This window comes from Puma concolor, chromosome A1 (assembly GCF_028749965.1).
Source record: "Puma concolor isolate L17-30 chromosome A1, mPumCon1.1.hap2, whole genome shotgun sequence".
NCBI classification, from domain to species: domain Eukaryota; kingdom Metazoa; phylum Chordata; class Mammalia; order Carnivora; family Felidae; genus Puma; species Puma concolor.
In genome coordinates, this window is record NC_141667.1 from 76,674,041 (window position 1) to 76,694,134 (window position 20,094).

At 36.6% G+C, this 20,094-nt stretch overlaps 2 protein-coding genes across 17 annotated transcripts in view; one reads left to right on the plus strand and one right to left on the minus strand.

The window, feature by feature from the left end:
• Positions 1-16,659, plus strand: part of GIN1 (gypsy retrotransposon integrase 1) — a 79,321-nt gene extending 62,662 nt beyond the window's left edge. Inside the window, exon 13 of the transcript XR_015245075.1 lies at positions 16,406-16,659. The gene's annotated coding sequence lies outside the window, so the exon portion shown is untranslated. The remainder of the gene's footprint in view (positions 1-16,405) is intronic.
• Positions 1-20,094, minus strand: part of PAM (peptidylglycine alpha-amidating monooxygenase) — a 287,568-nt gene that overhangs the window by 29,215 nt on the left and 238,259 nt on the right. For all 16 annotated transcript variants that reach the window (XM_086690473.1, XM_086690089.1, XM_086690162.1 and 13 more), the window contains 5 exons: positions 14,024-14,153; positions 4,140-4,256; positions 2,044-2,116; positions 888-1,098; positions 207-407 (listed from right to left, as the gene is read on the minus strand). In XM_086690473.1, the coding sequence (XP_086546599.1) occupies positions 207-407; positions 888-1,098; positions 2,044-2,116; positions 4,140-4,256; positions 14,024-14,153 (732 nt within the window). The remainder of the gene's footprint in view (positions 1-206; positions 408-887; positions 1,099-2,043; positions 2,117-4,139; positions 4,257-14,023; positions 14,154-20,094) is intronic.

The following is a 20,094-nucleotide window of genomic DNA, read 5'->3' on the forward strand; positions in this document are numbered from 1 at the left end:
TTTCTTATTGCTGAATAAAGAACAGGGTCACCTGAGTTGAAAATGATTTACAAGGCATCTTTACACTAAAAGAGTGTAAGATCTGATAAAGCATCTTCAATCCCTTAATAAGAAAAAAATTATAATAAGAGTATATTAAGATAAGAGAAGTAACTTGTAAGGATAGAGGACAGCATGACAAAATATAACAAATAAAGATGAAATACCTGGTATATATGAAATTGCAAATACGTTTCTTCCAAATGACGCATGCTTAATCTCTCGCACAAATTCTTTGGTGTCAGTTTTAAAACACTGGATTCGACCGTTTTCCCTGTCTGCCACACATAATTGGCCCAAATGAGGCACAAGAGCCAAGCTGTGAGGAACCCTGAACTGGCCTGGTTTAGGATTGCTCCCAGAAGATTCTATAGATATAGAAGAAAGAAAAATCTCAGCTATACAATTTGTAAAATCACCCAAACCTCTAATGTTAAAGTTTTCTAGTTTTCCAAACTCATGATAGTAAACAATTAAATATTTGGAACCAGGGGAAAAATGAGGTACTAAGTTTGTTCTATAATATCTCTTACCCACAAACACATTACAGATTTTCTCCCTTTTTGGACAAAGTTTTCAGGTTGAGGCATTCTTTTTCCCTCTCACAAGACTGTGTGTGTGTGGGTGTGTGTGCGTGTGTGTGTGCGTGTGTGTGTGCGTGTGTGTGTGCGTGTGTGTGTGTGTGTGTGTGTGTGTGTAAGAAAGCTGGCAACTGGGTGCATACAAAGGCCATGCTTTTCCCACTGGAGGGGACAATTAAATCCTAGAGAATGTGAGGGGTGGCCAATCTCTAGTTCCTAGTGTTACTGGCTAAGAATAACAATTAGAGATCAAGTCTTATTGAGTACCTTCTCCCCACTGTGTGATGAACGTTCCAGTTGGTGAAAATTGCACAATCCGACTGTTGCAGTAACCGTCTGAGACATAGATGGTTCCAGTGTCTGGATCCACAGCCACATCAGTGGGTTGACAAAAGTGATTCTGGTCACTGCCTGGTTGCATGCTCCTTCCCAGGATTAACAGAGGGCCACCTTTACTGTTTGGATCCAGTTTGAACACCTTTTTAACAAGGAACAAAAGCCTTACCCACTTCGCATGGTTACTAGTGGCACACTGCTGCCTTAGAAGACTTTCACAGGCAATTATAGTGTAAGCTCCCAGAGATTTATTTAGAGGAAGATACTTTGTAGAACGGGATGGGACTCTAAAGATCATTTGGTCTGATTCCTTCATTTGATAAGGGAGGCCCTTAGACATTAAGTAATCTGCTCAAGGTCATCCAGGTAATTAGTGGTGAGGGGAGACTAGTACTTGGATGTCTTGTTCCACCCACCTCACACTTCCTTTTGGGTCTCTCCTTGGCTAATGTAATAATAGTACAATGCTCTCCCAATAATACATGAGCAATAAATGTTTACTGAGATGATGTTTGAAGACTCTTACAGTTATGTCTTCTGAGTTCTAGTTGTGTTTTTTTTTCTAGTTTTCATACCTCTTTGCCACTTATTCATAAAATGGATAGTAGAGCTTATCTTCTGAGAGGAAGACTTTAGGCTATTCTGTGCTAGAAATATAATTTCCTTTAAAAACAACAAAAATGTTTTATACATAAACGTGGATGTACTAAAGACCTTGAAGGATTTATAGATTAAGGTAGTTTAAAACAACAAGTGACAAAACAGAACTAAGACTTGGGGATGCAGGAAAGAAAAGCAAATGTGGAAAAGCCAAGAAGGAGGGTGGGATGTCCTATACAGTGATCAGGGTGAAGCCTCACATCAGGCCCTTAGGTGTCCCACCAGCCCTGCAGAGAAGGGTGACTCAGTTACGTACATATTAGCTCTTTCTGGCACTGAGTTCAAAAAGAAAAATTTCAGTTTTGGCAGTTGTATTTTCTTGTTATCAACTTCCTGGGTGACAGAAAAATACCCACACAGCTCTAGAGCATATCAAAAGCATAACTCCATGAACTTCTATTTGAATAACTGCCAAATGGAAGATTACCTGATGCAGAGCAACGTCTGTGACCCAATAATTTCCGTCTTTATCTATGCTCAAGCCATGGGGCAAATAAAACCTGCAAAATAAAAATAATTGTCTTAATTGTACAATTACTCCCAAAGCCCACATGAGAGGAATGTCTTGCTAATTAATCTGTAAAGGTAATATAAATTGATAAATTGATAAATGGGTACCTGCATTCCTAAAGACCAACATAAGTTAAATGAAAATGCCTGTTATCATAGAAACCTCCTTGTGACAAATCTTAAATGGCATTTAATCTTTCAAAAATCCATAAGTGAAGCCTACAACCAATTACAAATATTTATTACAAAGTATGGTATATTAAACAACACAAATCACATCAATTTAAAAATGAGTTCAAAGGTAATATTACCATTTTAGAAATGTGCATAAAGCAAATTGTGTAGAAAAATGTAAATGGATTTATATAGTTTGAATAGCTTCAGTATACTTCAAGGTAATGTAATGAATGCCGTATTAATATAAAATATTAATTATATGACTCAAAAGCTTTAAGAGTGTCTCCTAAACACAATAAAACCCAACAGAACATCTTCCAGCAGACAGGGGCTGTGTTCATCTAAGCAAAGTGAAGTGGTGTTCTGGATAATCATTAGAGAAGGTTAATCTATTTAACAAAATCAGTTGGAATGATGTGGGTGGGAGAACTGTAATGTAGACAGAGGCTCACAGGCTTAAGGAACTTAGAATTAACACACACCTGGACAATATCTTAATGTGGTTTGGTCACATGACATCCAACAATCCACAGGCTGTTTGTCAGCGTCTAGCCTTAACCAAGGTGTTGACACCACAGATTCTTTTTTCATGTGCCAAGATTGGAACACCCTGACCTTGACTAATTGACTGAACTAAATCTGTGTTTTGGTGACTGAATGTGAGAGTTATGATTTGCTTTCAATAGACTCCCCATGGCTGGCCAGGTTCATTTGGCAACAGTTGCTCTGCCTTTCTCTGATTCCCTTCTGGAAAAAGAATGTTTCTGATTCATTAGTAAAGCATAGAAGAGACAGGTTCAAATACACGAAGTGATAAAGCTGGTATTAGGATTTGGCCCCTGACTCCACCATCTTAGAATCCTATAAAAAAGTATCACCATCTCCATAAGCAGCTGCACTCAGGTGGATGGATGGCTCCCTGGCTTTTCCTGTGCCTAAGCAGACGGAGCAGGGTATAGTTCCTCAAGCTGCCAGGTTAAAATGGTTGAGGACACTGTAAGCAGGTGCCCTTCCTTTCTATGACCACGAATATCAGCCAACTTTTTTTTTTGGTTGCCAAATGTCATCTAGGAATAAGGGCAAATAATAAGTGGCTTTCAAGGCCAAATTACCTATGCATGCTAAGAAAAGCTAAAAATGCCATTTGTTTAGTCTTCCCTTTGAGATGGGAAGAAAGAAGCCTTTTTCCTTAATGTTGATTACTTGATGAGTTTGGTTATGTAACTTTTACGCTGAAAAAATTTTTTTAATCTTCAAATCTAAGCTGACTAGCAGCTCACTTCATTAGCTATGTGTATCAATGGTTCTATGAAGTTTGAGTACCTATTAGAATACCTGGGGAGCTTTAAAAGTACTGTTTTGATGCCTGGGCCTCATTCCAGACTAAATCCAATCTAATTTTTCTGTAGCTTCCCAGGTGATTCTAATTTCAGTTTAGAGCCACCTATTTAGAAAATGAAAGATGGGATGGTCCAATTAGTCACCTGCTTTCTTAAGCTCTGCTATTTTGCCACTGCTGTACAATACACCCTTTACAGGACCAGAGCCAGTGACACACTTTGATAAAATATATGCAGCAAGAGCCTTAATAACAACATAAGTAGGGGAGCCTGGGTGGCTCAGTTGGTTAAGTGTCTGATTCTTGATTTCTGCTCAGGTCATGATCTCACATGTGGGATTGAGTCCCGCATTAGGCTGTCTTCTCTCAGCAAGGAGCCCACTTGGGATCCTCTGACTCCCTCTCTCTCTGCCCCTGCCCCATGCACTCGCACACGTGCGCGCTCTTGCTCTCTCTCAAAAATAAAACATTAAAAAAAAATAAGTAATTTAACTCACAAATTTTTTCCACTGGACTGTAGTACTGCAGCATTATTTGGATCTATGACAAGAATAGTGTCTTCTTCAATTGGCCCCAGTCCTCTTTGCTGGTAAACAAACATGCTGTCAAAAGAGCTTAAAACAAAGAAACAAACAAAAGCATTAGAATGGAAAATAAACCAATGAGAAAGGTCAATGAACTTGAGAAATGCAGACCATTCACTTGAGATTCTAAATACATAGTCAACCGAAGAGCTTAGACTTTGATTTCATTCTTTGTCCTTCACATTTCTGTACCTTTGATTACATAAATATATACCAATATATATAGGGGTAACTACATACGTAATTACAAATATAATTACATCTGTACCGTTTGTAGAACTATGCTGCTCAGAGGGGCCAGGGGAACAACGACATGGGGACTGCCTGGAAATGCAAGGTCTCAGACCCACTGAATCTGAAGTCCATACTTTTCACAAGAACCCCAGGTGATTCATATTCACATGAGAATTTAAGAAATACTACCAAGAACTCTTATTTTTTCAAAGCTCCTCAAAATATTTTAATTCAATAGCTATTTTCTTTGAAACTACAAAAGGAAGCATAACTTATTTTAACTCACAATGTAATAAGGAAAGTGTAAATGATAGCAGGAAGGAATATAAAATATGTTTGCTATAGTATTTGCCATAAGAACCGCATGCAAATACATATATTTTTAAAATTATTTTTTTTAACATTTATTCATTTTTGAGAGACACAGTGTGAGCAGGGGAGGCAGAGAGAGAGAGAGAGAGAGAGGGGGAGACACAGAATCCAAAGCAGGCGACTGGCTCTAAGCTGTCAGCACAGAGCCTGACGTGGGGCTCGAACTCACAAACTGCGAGATCATAACCTAAGCTGAAGTCGGATGCTTAACCGACTCAGCCACCCAGGTGCCCCAACATGCAAATACATAATATAAGGATATAGTATATAATGTTCAAAGTATTTAAAAAATATAAAACATAAATTGATTCTGGAATCATAAAACTTCTTCCATAAAACAACTTTTCTTTAAGTACAAAATGACCAACTACATAATAATATAAAGCTAAAACAAACATGACAGTTTCTGCTTTTTAATTCTATCTCCCAGGTTATAAAATATTATGAACATATATGTTTATATACATTTTTTCCATTTATATTTCTATATAAATTGCTGGTAGTATCTTTACCTAAATTGACAATTAGCATAGATACTATATTTATTTCAATTCCTGTTTGGGTAATTATTTGAGACAAATGACAAAGATAAAATCTTGTAATATAAGCTTATATAACAGAAAGGTAAATCTACAAATCACAAAGGGACCAATTTATATGTTAAAGAACGAAGAATTGAATTAGCACATAGTTGAGCCATACATATGTGTATCTACATAAAAATATACACAATATATACATATTTTTCCAGACGAGTCATTGGATGATCAACAAATATTTCTGTAACAGAAACTATTTGATACAGTCAAAGCTGTAACAGAATTTCCTTTATAGAATCAGACAAAGCTGTGAAAAAAAATAATATGTTGTAGTTCAACTGTATAAGCAAAAGAAGAACCTGAATAATATTAACTATTAATGGAGATACATTTGCAGTTTGGAAAGGCAAAAGAGTGCTCAGATCTGTCACAGACCTATTGATTAGGTTGATATTTGATTGGTTGACATTTTTGTGGAACTTATGTAGAGTCCCAGTAGAAGAATAAAAATTTCAAGATTACATTCTCTTGCCATTAAAAAATTCATCACATGATTATTTGAGCTTCTTGACTGTTAGAGTCTTTGGGGATATTTTCCATGAAAGATAACACTAAGTCCCTGAAGTAGTTCTTATTAATGATGCATTCAATTAAAAACAAAATATTGATTCAACTTTGTCAACCTAAAACTTAAGTAATACTGTTTACATATGCTATTATGTGTAGTTAAAACCACACGGCAGTACCTAGAAAAAAAAATACCTGAGTTTATGAAATAGAAGTAACATCACTAACAAGGTAGATTTTATAAGATATTCATGGGATCTTCATTAAATTGAAATGTGAAATTTTATTAGAACCAATGTAAGAATGTACAAGGTGTTATTAAAACATGGGAGACCGGTAAAGGGCAAACATGATGTAATTCTTTAATGAAACACCAAAGAGTTATTGTGTATCTGAAACTCTATTTTCAATATGAATTTCTATACTAAAAACATCATAACTATTCTTCTAGAAAACAATGGCATTGGATTCAACCATCAGTGTTGTTTTCTTTTTCTTCCAACATGTCTATGATATTGGATAGCATAAGGTCAGCATGTCTGAGACTCAGAGTATGCTCTAAGGTTCACATTCATGTACAATAGAATAGTCTCTTCATTTATGATCTGTTTTAAGGCATATTCTTCATTATCTAGGAACATTCCAGTGCTTTATGACAGCACCAAAGCAGTCTAAATAATGTGAGAATTATACTTTCCCTGACTGTAAGGAGTTAAAATCTGTTTCCTCTTTTTTGAAAAGAAATTTTGAATTGAACTGTGGATTCATATGTACTTCTCTCTTCAAAAGTAGCATTTCGCACAACTATAATACAGCATCATAACTAGGATATTTATGGATATTGCTAAAAATCTACTGATTGTATTTAGATTTCCTTTTCCCCTTTGTATTTTCTAAATTTTTCATGTATTCTTGCAGTTTATTGGATTGGGCATGGAACATACTAGTGTATTATTTATCTACTTTGCCCCCACTTGTGAGTTAGTAACATGGAAAGTTACCAAGTCCTCATAGTTCTTACCAAGTGCTATACACTTAATATGTAGTGTTCTGACCCACTACTGATACTTAATAATAGTGGCACTGTATAGTGGCAACAATGCCTACTGTATATCCCGATAAAGCTGGAGCATAACAGACCTCAGCATACCTATAGCTGCACATCAAGAGACAGTCACTCACTGGCACATCAAGGCCAGTCGGGATTCTTTCATTTGGGATAGTGGAGCTTTGTGCCACTAACAGTTCGTGCATGGTAGTCACACAGGGCAAGGGACAGAAGTTGAAATTTTTTCTTAAATGGGAAAGTCACAGACATACACATGCACACCAAATCTGCCAAATAAAGTAGTTTATAAATTCCTGTAATTCAAAGAACGGTAACCCTTGAACAGTTCACAAATGGATGTCAGATTACAGAACTGGATATACTGTTGCTATAGCAAACTGCTTATTTAGTGTTCTAAAGCAGCTACCCCACATTATATGCTACAGAGAAGTCTTTATTTCAAGCACATTTAACTTTTTACAGGATATAATAATACCCTGCAAATTTCACACAGTGCCTGGAGCACTGCTGACTTTTGTTTGCTTCTCTGAAAACGCACTCAGTCAAAAAGACTGAACTGTGGTTCATGGGTGGGAATTCATCACTTCTTTATTTTAGTAGTTTGAATCCCCCATTAATGGTTTTGCACATTAGCAGCCAATCAAATAGTTTAGATAAGGCTGAGAAGAAATGCTCTGCTATATTCACACAAAAAATAAACTCCAGTAAGAAGAAAATAAGCTTCTGTGCCATCAATCAAAATTAAGGGAATGCAAAATAAATAATAGCAACTGAAGAGAGAAGTATAATATAATGTTGCAATTACATACATTAAGAAGCTGGAGAGAGAACCATAGGTTTTCTCTTTCTTTCCTTTTATGTTTTAATTTTAATTCCAGTGGAGTTAATATATAGTGTTATATTCATTTCAGGTGTACAATACAGTGATTCAGCACTTCCATATATTACTCAGTGCTCATTATAAGTGTACTCTTAATTCCTTACACCAAGTTCACCTATCTCCCCCCGCCCCCCCGCCACCACCTCCTCTAACCATCTGTTAGAACTGTAAGTTTTCAAGTGAGAAAATAAGTGGAAAGATACCCTCAATATTAGGAAAGCAAAGATATACCATATAAAGGCCAGAGTCTTTAAGTGGAATATACTTAAATAATATGTTAAAAACACTCACTTCTGAATATATACACATTGCAAAAAATCTCTGTGAGGAGGAAATTAGGTAGACAGACAAAGAAACCAGTATGACTCTTTAGTGCCCCAATGGACCTAGCATTGGAGACATCACAAACAGGGATGAAAAGAACAAAGAGCTAGGTATTATAGCACCAGCTCTGCTGGGTCACTAAAGCCACTGAGTAGAAGTCACTGAACAAAGTGCTTTTTGTTACTCAATAGAATGAGGCACTTATGAAAGTCCTCATTTTTTTGGACTAGGGAACTGCAGGTTAAAGGAGTGCAAACATCTTCATGCAGGTCTCAGAGCTAAAAAATGGTAACCAAGGTTCAAACTTAGGTTAGCTGTCTTGAGATATATATATATATATATATATATATATATATATATATATATATATATATATAAAACATATTTGCATATTTATATATATAGTCTTCTCTTAGTAGGACTGACCTCACTGGACTGGAGAATCTCCCTGCCAGTTATCAAATTGAATGTGTGTATGCAAAAGCGATAGAAGAATAGTCACATAACGAAGAACTAGAGAAAGTAACATAAATCTGGAAGAAGATGGTTTGAGTGGCAAATGACAATGTGAGAGAGAATGCTAGAATATGGAAACATTCTTTCTGTAGAACCCCTCATGATTTTCTCTCAGATATGAAGGTACTAAGGTACCATTCAGTCACTTTGAGTTCTGTTTTACAGGTTCACTTAATTCTTAAATGAAGCAGATATCTTAACTGAGACTCCAGAAAACCAGTGAGACAAATCTTGAACCGATTTTTCTGAAAGGATGCAGAGAGATTTCTGAAACAAGAGATCTTGGCAACATTCCATAAAGCACTGATGAAGACATGTTTTGTGAGCTATTTGGGGGGCAAATGGGAGAAGAATCCCAGAAGACCACATATCTAAGAACAAAACTTTGCTAAGCCAACCACTGAACTATTCAAATTTTATAAACAACATTTATGAAGATATGAAAGGCATGTACATCAATAGACTTGATACAAAGCTGGGAGGGACAGCTCATTCTCTGGTTAAATAATATCTATAAATTGTTAAATCTAATGACGGGAAATATAATTGGAATAAAGTCCTGAATTCAGTATTTTTAAAACACCACATAAGTGGGGTGCCTGGGTGGCTGAGTCAGTTGAGCGTCCGACTTCAGATCAGGTCATGATCTCACAGTCCGTGAGTTCAAGCCCCGCATCAGGCTCTGTGCTGACAGTTCAGAGCCTGGAGCCTGCTTTGGATTCTGTGTCTCCCTCTCTCTTTGCCCCTCCCCTGCTCATGCTGTGTCTCTCTCTGTCTCTCAAAAATAAATATATGTTAAAAAATAAAAACACCACATAAGTATAAATTTCCAGTAAAAGTTTTATGAAATGTATTTAAAGATTTTAGCAGATTCAACACACAACAAGATGATATGAATGCTGAATAAGAGTGAATACAAACTTTTTACGCTGAGAGATATCTAGAATACACATTAAGGATAGTAATTGCATTGCTGAGCAGATAATACATGAGGTATTGTGGCCACTTCTCCACAAAACACTTTAAAAGGATGAGGAATCAAACTACCTTCAGATGACAGTATCATGTCAGCATACAGATTGGTTGATGGCCTGGGGATACTTATTCCAGAGAAGAAAAGACTTTCTTCAAATGTGTAAGTAATTGCCATGGATAAATGGGAGTAAGTTCACCCTGCGTTAGGTTGTCATGCAGGTGGAGTTAGGAGACTCGGATTTGAGTTTAACATAGTGAAGAACTTTATAACAGCTAGATGAGTCCCATAATTGGAAAGTATGTCTCATATCATAGGGAATTTCTTGGTACTGAGAGTTCAAGCACTGGATGACTGTGGAAGATCTTCTAAGAGGTGTGTGTACATTAGGTGGGAGATTGGAGGTGAGCTCTCTGGTGCACAGTTGCTCTTCTGGGTGCCCAATGTCTGCTGCCCCACATTGAGCTAATGAAACTTCAATGTTTCTTTAGGTGACCCAACATTCTAAGCCCGCTGTCAGTGCATTTGCTTCTGATGTCAACTCTATTCCTACATTCCAGACACAGAAGAAAAAAACTCAAGCTAAGCCAAAGAGTGGATTTTATTTTTTTGCCACAACGACTGGTTTGGAGATAGAGGAGACATGACCTAAGTCAGACCAAAAAATATGCTAACAGACTCAATTTAAGGATTTTCTGTTGACCTGTCCAGGACACAGACTACGTCTTCTGTGAGACTAGTGTGATAATGTGATTCTGAAGCCGAAAGCAGGGACAGAGATCAATCAGGGCGCAGGAATGGAGCTAACCAGGAGAAAATTTGTTAAAAAATGGATCCTAGTGATGTCATCTGGATTACCATACCCTTGAAGTTTTCACTTATACAATCTAATCTATTTCTTCTTTTCCGAAGGTAGTTTGAGTTGTTTTTCTCTCTTACGGAAAGAATTCCAAGTGATACAACTTCCAACTTTCCTTTCCACTCCGTGTGGAAAACTTATTAATTGTACAAAGGAAACAACTTTTTAACACCTAAAAATAAGGGGTAAAACCCATGGTTTAGTTAAGTGGGTATGTGATGTGAGTCTTGCACAGTGGAACCAGAACCATAGCTGAGATAAATAAAAGAAAGGCCAGGAAGCAAGATTTGACAGGAGTCTGGATTTTAAGACTGAGACCCAGGAACAGCTGTTACTGAGGCAGGAGCTACCCACCTCCTGCTGGGACACATTTAAACTTGAAAGAGCTCTAGCTGTGATGCCTCCCTAACACCAGGACAGACCGCAGGCTCTTAAACATTTCATTACATCCTTCTGATAATAGGCATTTCTTATTGCAGCTAGAAGAAGCTTCTTAAAGTAGCCACATTGTAGTAAGAGATGGACAGGAAAGAAAATGGAAATCAAATACTGAAAGGGAGTGATGACCACCTTTCAGGAGGTTAAGTGGTTTATTATAATTATTATTATTATTATTATTATTATTATTATTTCAGTTTGGTTGCCATGCTTATTTAGCATGGTTAAATAGAAGAGTAAGGGGTGATCAGGGAAATCAGGTAGAAATGAAGAGTAATACTACTTATAAAAAAGCTGATATGATGATATCAAAGAGCTTTGGGTACTAAGTATTAAGTATGGATTATTAATATGAAGCATGCCTAATAAAGAATGATCACATCCTAAAAATTAGGGGACACAGAGTGCTTAGTTTTAGAGCAAGTCCTGACCTTAAGGAAACTACAATTTTGTGAACATGAGAACTATCAGGATGAGAAAAATTCCAAGGAAGATTAATACAGGATTTCTCACTACTCTATTCAAACAGTGGTAGCAATAAGAATGCAATTTCCTCCCAATGTTTAATGACCATTGTCTCTCACCAGTACATCATAAATTTTTCAGGAAGGTGCTGTCTTTTTCTTTTTACAATCCTTGGATATTTAATGAGGGAGAACAAAAACTATGTACTTTGCCTATTTTATATAATGCAGCTTATATATGAAGGATCGCTATGCATGACTGTTCAAAGAACGGAGCGTACAAATCCAAATCTATTTTTCTAAAAAAATAAAGAGTAATCCACTTCTAATTCTCTTCATGAATAATAAAGCAGACAGTGGTTAAAAGCAAAGAAGTACGTTCCAGAAGAGAATGTCCTTGCAACCATGACTGAAAAGGCTGCTAGAGGCCAATGGACAATACAAGAGAGACACAAGGAAAGACAGCTAACAAAATTCTTACACCTGAAAGATAAAGATGAACAAGAAAGAAGAAATAGAGATTTAATAAGTTAAACTAGCACATCTGCTCTGAAGAAGTCTTGCATTTTTAACAACACCCTTTTGTTGGTGCCATTTATCGGGATAAACACACCAGGGCTTTGGCACTGAAGCTGGAATCTATTTGCACATGATACTGGTTATCTAGATGAAAGCTAGATGCCAGGAAAAAGCAGTTCTTGAGTGAGGACTAACATATAAGTCACAGAAACTGTTCTTATGTGGCTCTTATTTCAGTGTTGTGTCATCATCTCCCACCCCAAGCTGGCCTTTACTGATCCCTTCTCCTGTGAAACTGTTCCAGCCTCTGCTGTTTACTTGGAATATCACATTCAAATGGAGACTTGGACTTTATCCAATTTAGCTTTAGCCAGCTGAAACAGTATCAATGGGAGAAAATGATGCTGTAATTTTCTCCTCTGGTAAAATGTGGCTAGAAATCCATGCAGAAAATGTAGCAATATTCATTAAAACGAAGAATATGCTACAATGAATAGTAATAGTTTGCTTTTAAAAGCACTTGTTAAAATACCATTAGATGTTCAATAATGACTGAGACGATGTAACAGAGATGTATGAATACGAATACTGAGTTCGATTGCTTTGAACTCTGAGGTGATTCCTTTCTCAGATTCCATTTTCAAGTGTGACAACTGGAGAGGACAATTAAACAATAACCAAACTACCAATGTATTGTGAAATGCTGAATGAGTGCCATCTTTACCTGAACAAAGAAAAATACATACACGTTTGTGTGACAGAGCGGAGTTAGCACCAGCATAAGTATAATCAATATCTCTGAAATTAGAGGGAAAAAAATAACTGAACTATATATATAGGCTCTCCGTTTTCCAAATGAGACCCTACAGCTATACACTTGAAAGGAGAAGATTCATTACAGTTAATTGTTAGTTTAAGATTCACCTTCATATGCACACTTGTGATAAAATAAATGAATAAATGGATATTCATTACTCAGGAGAGTTAAGATAACCTGCTAGATTTGAGACCAACCTTTTAAAAATGTCATCATGTGAATGTGCTCACAATCCTATAAAACGCAATATTGCAAAGTGGGCAACTGGGCCAACCCTGGAGTCAGATGAAAAGGAAGTGAAGCTTGGTTTTGCCGTTTTCTAACTCAGAGACGTGGGGCAAAACACTTACCTCCTCTTGGTTTCATCTGGAAAATGTGAATGATGGTGATAATAACAGTGCCCAGCTGTTGTAAGGTGAGTTAGGTAAACATGTAAAACAGTGACAGACCCGCAGTAAACAATAAATGTTAGACATTTTTAGTCAACATCCTTCTAAGTAGATAGTGGAAGGTAGAATAAAAGGTTGGAAAGAGAAACCCAAAGGAAAAGCAGGGGAATTAGTCCTCGTGTTATTCTTAAGTCTTTGGTGCTCATAAAAAGAGAAAATTTGAGTGATAAAGTTAATCTGTATGAAAATATGAAGGTCAAGCTACTATTTCTATACATGTGGTGGCTAAACTGGTTCAACCATAATCTCCAGAAGGTTAATTGTTTTCACTGCTGTGCAGCAGTCTGATGGAAAAGGAGAGTCCAACGGTCTTAAAGTGGTTCTTTATGCAGCATGCACACGGAAATAACAAAGTGTTTTCTTGTAGTCAACTAGTAACTTTTCTTGGTTGATCATTTCTCAGGATGCACTTTCTTTGAAGTCTTGAAAGGCCTCGGCAAATGTACTCTCTTAACTGCCTTTTAATATTATCCTCCTTAAGAATGTGAAGGTGGCTTCAAGGACAAGGGTAGAAAATGGTAAGTAGGCAGAATCAGATTGTCATTGTCTTCTTTCCATCAACTAGTTTGTGAAACTACTTTAATTGTTTTAAAATGCCCAAGATTTCCTCTCCATTACTTATCAGAGTCATGCATTAAAAGGATAAATATGGTTTGCTCACAAAAATCAAGTTCACAAAGAACCTTGGTAGTTCTCTTACTATTACCCTAGTTTAACAAAAAGTGATGCATGCTATATTTATTTTCATTTACACCCTGAAGGAAAAATATTACTTACTTTCCATCCCAGACATGGTCACCTCTGTGGAAAATCACCAGGTTATTCTTAGGGTCCAGAGCCACCCCAGAGACCTGGCCTGGTAACAGGTATACTCCAGGCCAATCCAGTGATTCTTCGACATGGAAATCTGTAAGATAAATACAGACATTTGGTGTAAAAAGGAAAGCTGTATAACCTCATGAAGATGCACAATGGTTATAAGAAACTCATGCAGTAATGTCACTAGACGCAAAGAAAAAAAAAAGTCAAGCCGTGCTCTAAATAAATAAACCACATGCACATGCCGAGTAGCTTCCTGAGCTATGAAATGAAGTGACTGTGAATTTGTTTGGGGACCGTATGCCCTCTTTTCCTCTTGATAACATGCCTATGAAAACAGCTTACCCGAAAGTCCTTATAGAGCAAATCTGAGACTACTTTCTTCTTGACATGATTCTTATTTAAAAATAGTATGTTTGGGAAATAAGACCACATGGATGGCATCATTTTAATACAGAGCTTTTACGTGTGAATCAATAGCAAGCATGGGCAGTAAGCCTGTGTGTGTGTGTGTGTGTGTGTGTGTGTGATCTGACTCCTGTGTAAATTCTAGATGTTCAATAGACACAAGACCCTATAATAAACCATCGCTAATTATATCATACAAGGAATCTATATAAGATACCAATCTCATTTCTCTGAATGTGAGGGTTCCTATAGCAATGGGATTGGAGGGACACTCTCTTTCATGGCTTGTATTTCACTGTTTCCTGACACAAGAGAAGGGAAACATAACAAACTCTGTGACTCTCAAGTTATTCTGATTTCTAATCAGAGTACCTTTATATTTAGAGAATACCTGCATTTATTTGTGTTAGGCCCTTTTATAAACATGTTTATGAATAAAGAGGTATGATGTATGAAGTAGCTGTACTGACTGAGGATATAAAGTTAGGAAGATACTGTGAAATCAACTGTATCAGTTCCATATTTCTTTCCCTCTCGAATACTTCAACAGAGATGCCGAGAGGTAGAAATGCAGCAATTCGAGTCTCGTTGCTCCTTCCCATCCTCTGGAGGATGTGGCAACATGCAGTGAAATCCCTAGAGACAGGCATTAAAGACTGGAGGAAGAAAGGAAAGCACAGGGCTTGTAGGATCAGCTTATGAAAGCTTGACAGCATGCTGGTGTGAGAATAAACACTTTTAAAGTAATTTTCTCAACTGTACTTAAGGAAATAGTACTGCTTCATTCAAAGTCTTTTTACCTCTGCACATGTAATTTTTTTCTTTAATAAAAATTAAGAAAACAGCGCAACTGAATGCCTAGGTCAGTTCTGCCTACAACTTCTGCAGAAGCATCTTCAAGTATTCGCTAAGTGTATTGTCTATGTAAGGCATTGCTAGATTCTGGGAATAAAACATGGCTTTTGGCCTTGAAGACCTTGTAGAATAAAATGAGAAAAACAGAAACCAAATACTTATGACACACTGTAGTGATGGAACACAGGAGAGGGTCCATAATCCTTCCTGGGGCTTGGCTGGGAGAGGGTAGGGTTAAGGTTAGACCTGGGAGATTTCCCAGAGAAATAAACACTTGTGTATGCACTTAAAGGTAAGTGAGGAGTTCAGTGAGTGCAGAAGCGAGCAGAGAATATTTTGGTCAGAAAGATCAAAAGCGAGGATGTTTACAATTGCAGAATGTTTTTCAAGATCTTTAAATAATCTGGAAAGGATACCTCTCTGTGTCCAGGTGGGGCTAGGGGAGCGAAAGGCGGGATTAACAGACCTGGAGATCTAGTTTAGACTGGAAAATATATTGTGTACCATATGACAGAGTATGGAGTTAACAACGAATGAATGTCAGTCTGAGCTGTGGTGTCTTGATCTATACGAAGATTAATTTTGAGGCATGCTGCAAGTATATTATTAGTATCAGTAAAGCACAGAGTTTGGAATAATTTACTTTTGAAATATATTAGGGCCCATGAGAATATCATTCTCACTCACGTGTTTTGATATGCCTTCTTGAATTGAAGAGAAGGGGGACAGAGTTACAGCTGGCACGCTTACATTTGCAAACAATTCTGGGCACAGCAGTGGATGTGAATGGGGCTGCTCAGATGAATAACATTCATCATCTATCACGTTTGTCATAATAGGAAAAAAGGATGCAAATTGCTGCTACAAGCGACTGGTAGCCAGTGAAGGTTTCTAAGCATGGGGTGGCATGATTAAAACTGTGTTTTTGAAAGTGAAATCTGGAAGCAGTGGTATAAGCATGACAATTAGAGATGTCTAGATAGATCAACAGATGGATATATCATCCCCCAAAGAAAATGTTTTCAATTATTTTAAAGTTCTCAGGTTGTATGTCATTCACTCCCATCTCCGTTACAGCTTGTCCATTTGGTGGTCATTGTTCGATGTTCATTCATCAGCTCCTGAAGAGTCCGGATGGTCTTCAAGGCAACCTTGAACCTCATGATAACACAGATATTTAGCTGCTTTTCATCAGATTCTCAGTGCCCAGAACTACTGCACCCAGATGGAACTTCTTGAGGGCAGGGATCGTGTCGTATTCACTATTTGTTGTAAAGTCTTAACACAGCACCTGGCTGCCTGTTATGGCCTCATAAATACACTAAACAGAATGCTGTGGTCCAGTCTACTTATTTATGTTGTCAACCAGCACTTAAGCACCCTTATAATCTTATATTTCACTTGTACTACCTCTTTTTACTCCCCACACTGCTGAAGACGTTAAGAGACTCAATAAAAATGCTAATTGGCTAATCATTTTTATTAAAGAAAATAAACATATGTTTCCTAGAACATTTCTATTCAGTGGTTCATCCAGCAGGTACTGGAAGCTAGGTGCTCATGAAGGTCCAGAGATACTAATTCTGATAAAAAATAGATGCAGCGTCCAAAATAAACAAACCGGGACACATGTGAGTTTCATTAACTATTGGAAATACTGCACAATCAACTTTAAACTGGCTATGAATGACCCCAATTACCAATGACCTTAGATTGGTAAGCACTCAAAAGTCTGCTAAAAGCATTGACTGATAGGTTGTTAACAGCTTATTTTGTCACATATGAGAGTCCGTTTGGTTGGAAATTTTCAAGAAGGAAAAATAGTGTAAATAGAACATATTATTAAAATGTATAGGTTTGGTGAATTTTCAAAACAGTAAAGGTAATATGTAAGGAAATATATAAAAAGAAATATATACACTGTGAGTACTGAGTCAATGCAAAGGAGAACTACTTTGTGCATGGCAAAATTTTTAGAGAGGTTATACTATTTAAAATTTCATTTAAAAATACCATCACACACTTTTAAGATTACCAACCCAAGACCTCAACATTCTTAGGATCTAGGTCTCCAGGTTAACTAGAAATTGTAAAATAGTTACAGAAAAACTGAGTTCATGTCTCCTCTGTGAACAGTAGCTCAGTTAATTGATGTTTTTGCTTCCAGTGTCACCATCTTTTTCATTATTAGGTGGTTAAAAGCTGTTCCCTTTAAGATTAGATGATCAAGATTCAAAGCAGTCTTTTAGGACTAGTGGTCTAGGTATATGGATGGAGTCAATAACATGTTTCTCCAATCCCTGCCTGTTGCTACATGAGAGTCATAGAATGTCAGAACAGTACTGGGTCATCCCAGGTCGTTTTCTCACTTCACAGGAAAGGAACTGTGGGCTGGGGCCAGACTTTAGTTGTCAATGTCAAGATTGATTACTTTCTAAACCCCAATTAAGAACTATTTCAAATCCTTATTAAAGAAATTACATGATAAAATATATTTGGGTTCTAACTTAAACCTAACTTTTTCAATCATGGAGAAGTTAAAAATTAAGAATTCAGATTTTTCTTAGCTTTCATTTAAGAGGCGATTCAGTATATGACTAATGTTGCAGCCTTTCAGTTTTAATTTGAAAATTAATACAAATTTCTTATGCATGACATTTGGCAAGCCATTCCCAACTCTGTCAGCTGCTCTAAATTCAGATGTCAAATAATAGGATTATTTCGGAGGAATTCTTGCACTCATTATAAAGGTCAATGTGCAGCCTCATATTCTATATATTTAGAAAAAAAGTTAACGACCTTCAGAAAAAAATAAACATTACTATTAAAATTATATCAATAAATCACTAAGAATTAATGAATTATACCTTTCCAAGAAAGAGATTAATATAGTGATCAATGCTACTTTCATATGAAATTATTAATATGCATTTAAAAGGGCATTCATTTATCTGTGTTATAGAAGAAATGACAGAATTAAGTAAAGTTAAGAAAAAAATCTAATTTTAAACCCAGAGCTGTGACTTCAGTGTTACGTAATTAAAAGATTAGTTTTAGTGAAATCACTAGATGACCTCAACAAGAACGAAATGTAATGGCTGCTTTTTCTACACTTGGGAATTGTCATCTAGTGAGGAAAGGTGACTTATTTTGGGCAGAGACTGTTACTCATCAGAAGCGCCGGCCATAGCGATAATTAACTGAAAACAGATGAGAAATGTTTATAACCAAGTCAGAAAGAAAACAAGGATTAAATTACAGTGTTTCATTTAATGAGGATGAAGTGAGGAAGAGAATTTAGACATAGGGGCCAAAAGCATTAGCAGAATTTCTTTTCTTTTTAAAATTTAATTGCAAATGAGATCTTCGACTTGGTCAAAATGTTTGGATGCTGACTGAGAAAGTATGATCAAAAGTAATCTACACCAAGAGTTACTACAAGTGTAGATGAGATGACGGGATGATTGGAAAAAAAACCTGTCATCATGCTTCCCTCCTGCATGCCTGCCTTCCTATCTCTCTCTCTCTCTCTCATCTATCTATCTATCTATCTATCTATCTATCTATCATTTTATATTATTGTGAGGCAGAATAACAAAGTGATTAAAACCAAGACTTGAGCAAATCTTGGTTCCTTCAGCTATGGCATTTTAGGCACATGACTTAACCTTTCTGTGCCTGTTTCTTCCTCTCTAAAAGGGTTTATAAATAGGGTTGTTATGGGGATTAAATAAGTTAATGCACCTAAAACACTTAGCCTGGCTCACAGTGAGGGCTATGTATATGTTTGTCTTTATTAGTCTCCTTCCCTCTAGGGATGAAATTTAAGCCAACTGAATGCCTTATTTTACCTGGTAATTCTATAAGATGTGAACCTAGAGGTAAGCATATGACTGAAATATAGACTCTGAGTTGATTAAGAGTCTGTGAATACTTTGATAAGCATCACACACATGCAGATATTATTTTCTGTTCACAGGTATACAATATATGCTGAACCAGGCTTCCATATGCTAGCAAATAGCATTCCAATCAAATCTGCCACTGAGAATATAGTTTTAGATTTATTTTTCAGTGAGTGTGGTTTCCAGAAGGCCACTAGAATAAAGACTAGGATTTTGTTCCTATCCTACGAATATTGTCTCAATATAAATATCAAATTAATGGTAAAAAAACAAATGATGTTAGGTGTAAAAAAGAGTGTATTTGCTTCTCAGTTTACCTAGTCGAATATTTCCACACTGTACATCATGTATCACAGGAAAACGTCAAGGCAGGTCAATGTAAGTGATCAGAGATTTGAGAGCCACACACTGCCATTACGACAGAACACTACCAAGTCATTTTCTGAATTTATCAAATTAGAGTGCCAAATTTTACAGCTTTCCTACACTTTCCAAGAAAATTCTCTCATGGGTGCTGCTTAAGTTATAGTAATTAACATTTACTCCTATTGCTTTGGTGTTTAAAATTTTGAAATCCTAATCCGACATGATGTTAACGGTGGCAATTATAATCATATGTATTGTTAATGTATTACAACATTTATTTAATACTTTGTGTGTGCCAGAAACTGTTCAAAGCCCTTTCCATGCATTACCTGGCATACATGGAAGTATGATTTGACCCTCACTAAAACCCTATGAGGACTGTACTGTTATCATCCTCATTCTTACAGATGAGAAAACTAAAGCCCAGAGAATTTCTTTTCTAATTTTTCCTACGGACCACATAATAAGTGGTGTAGTTAGGATTCAAAGCCAGGA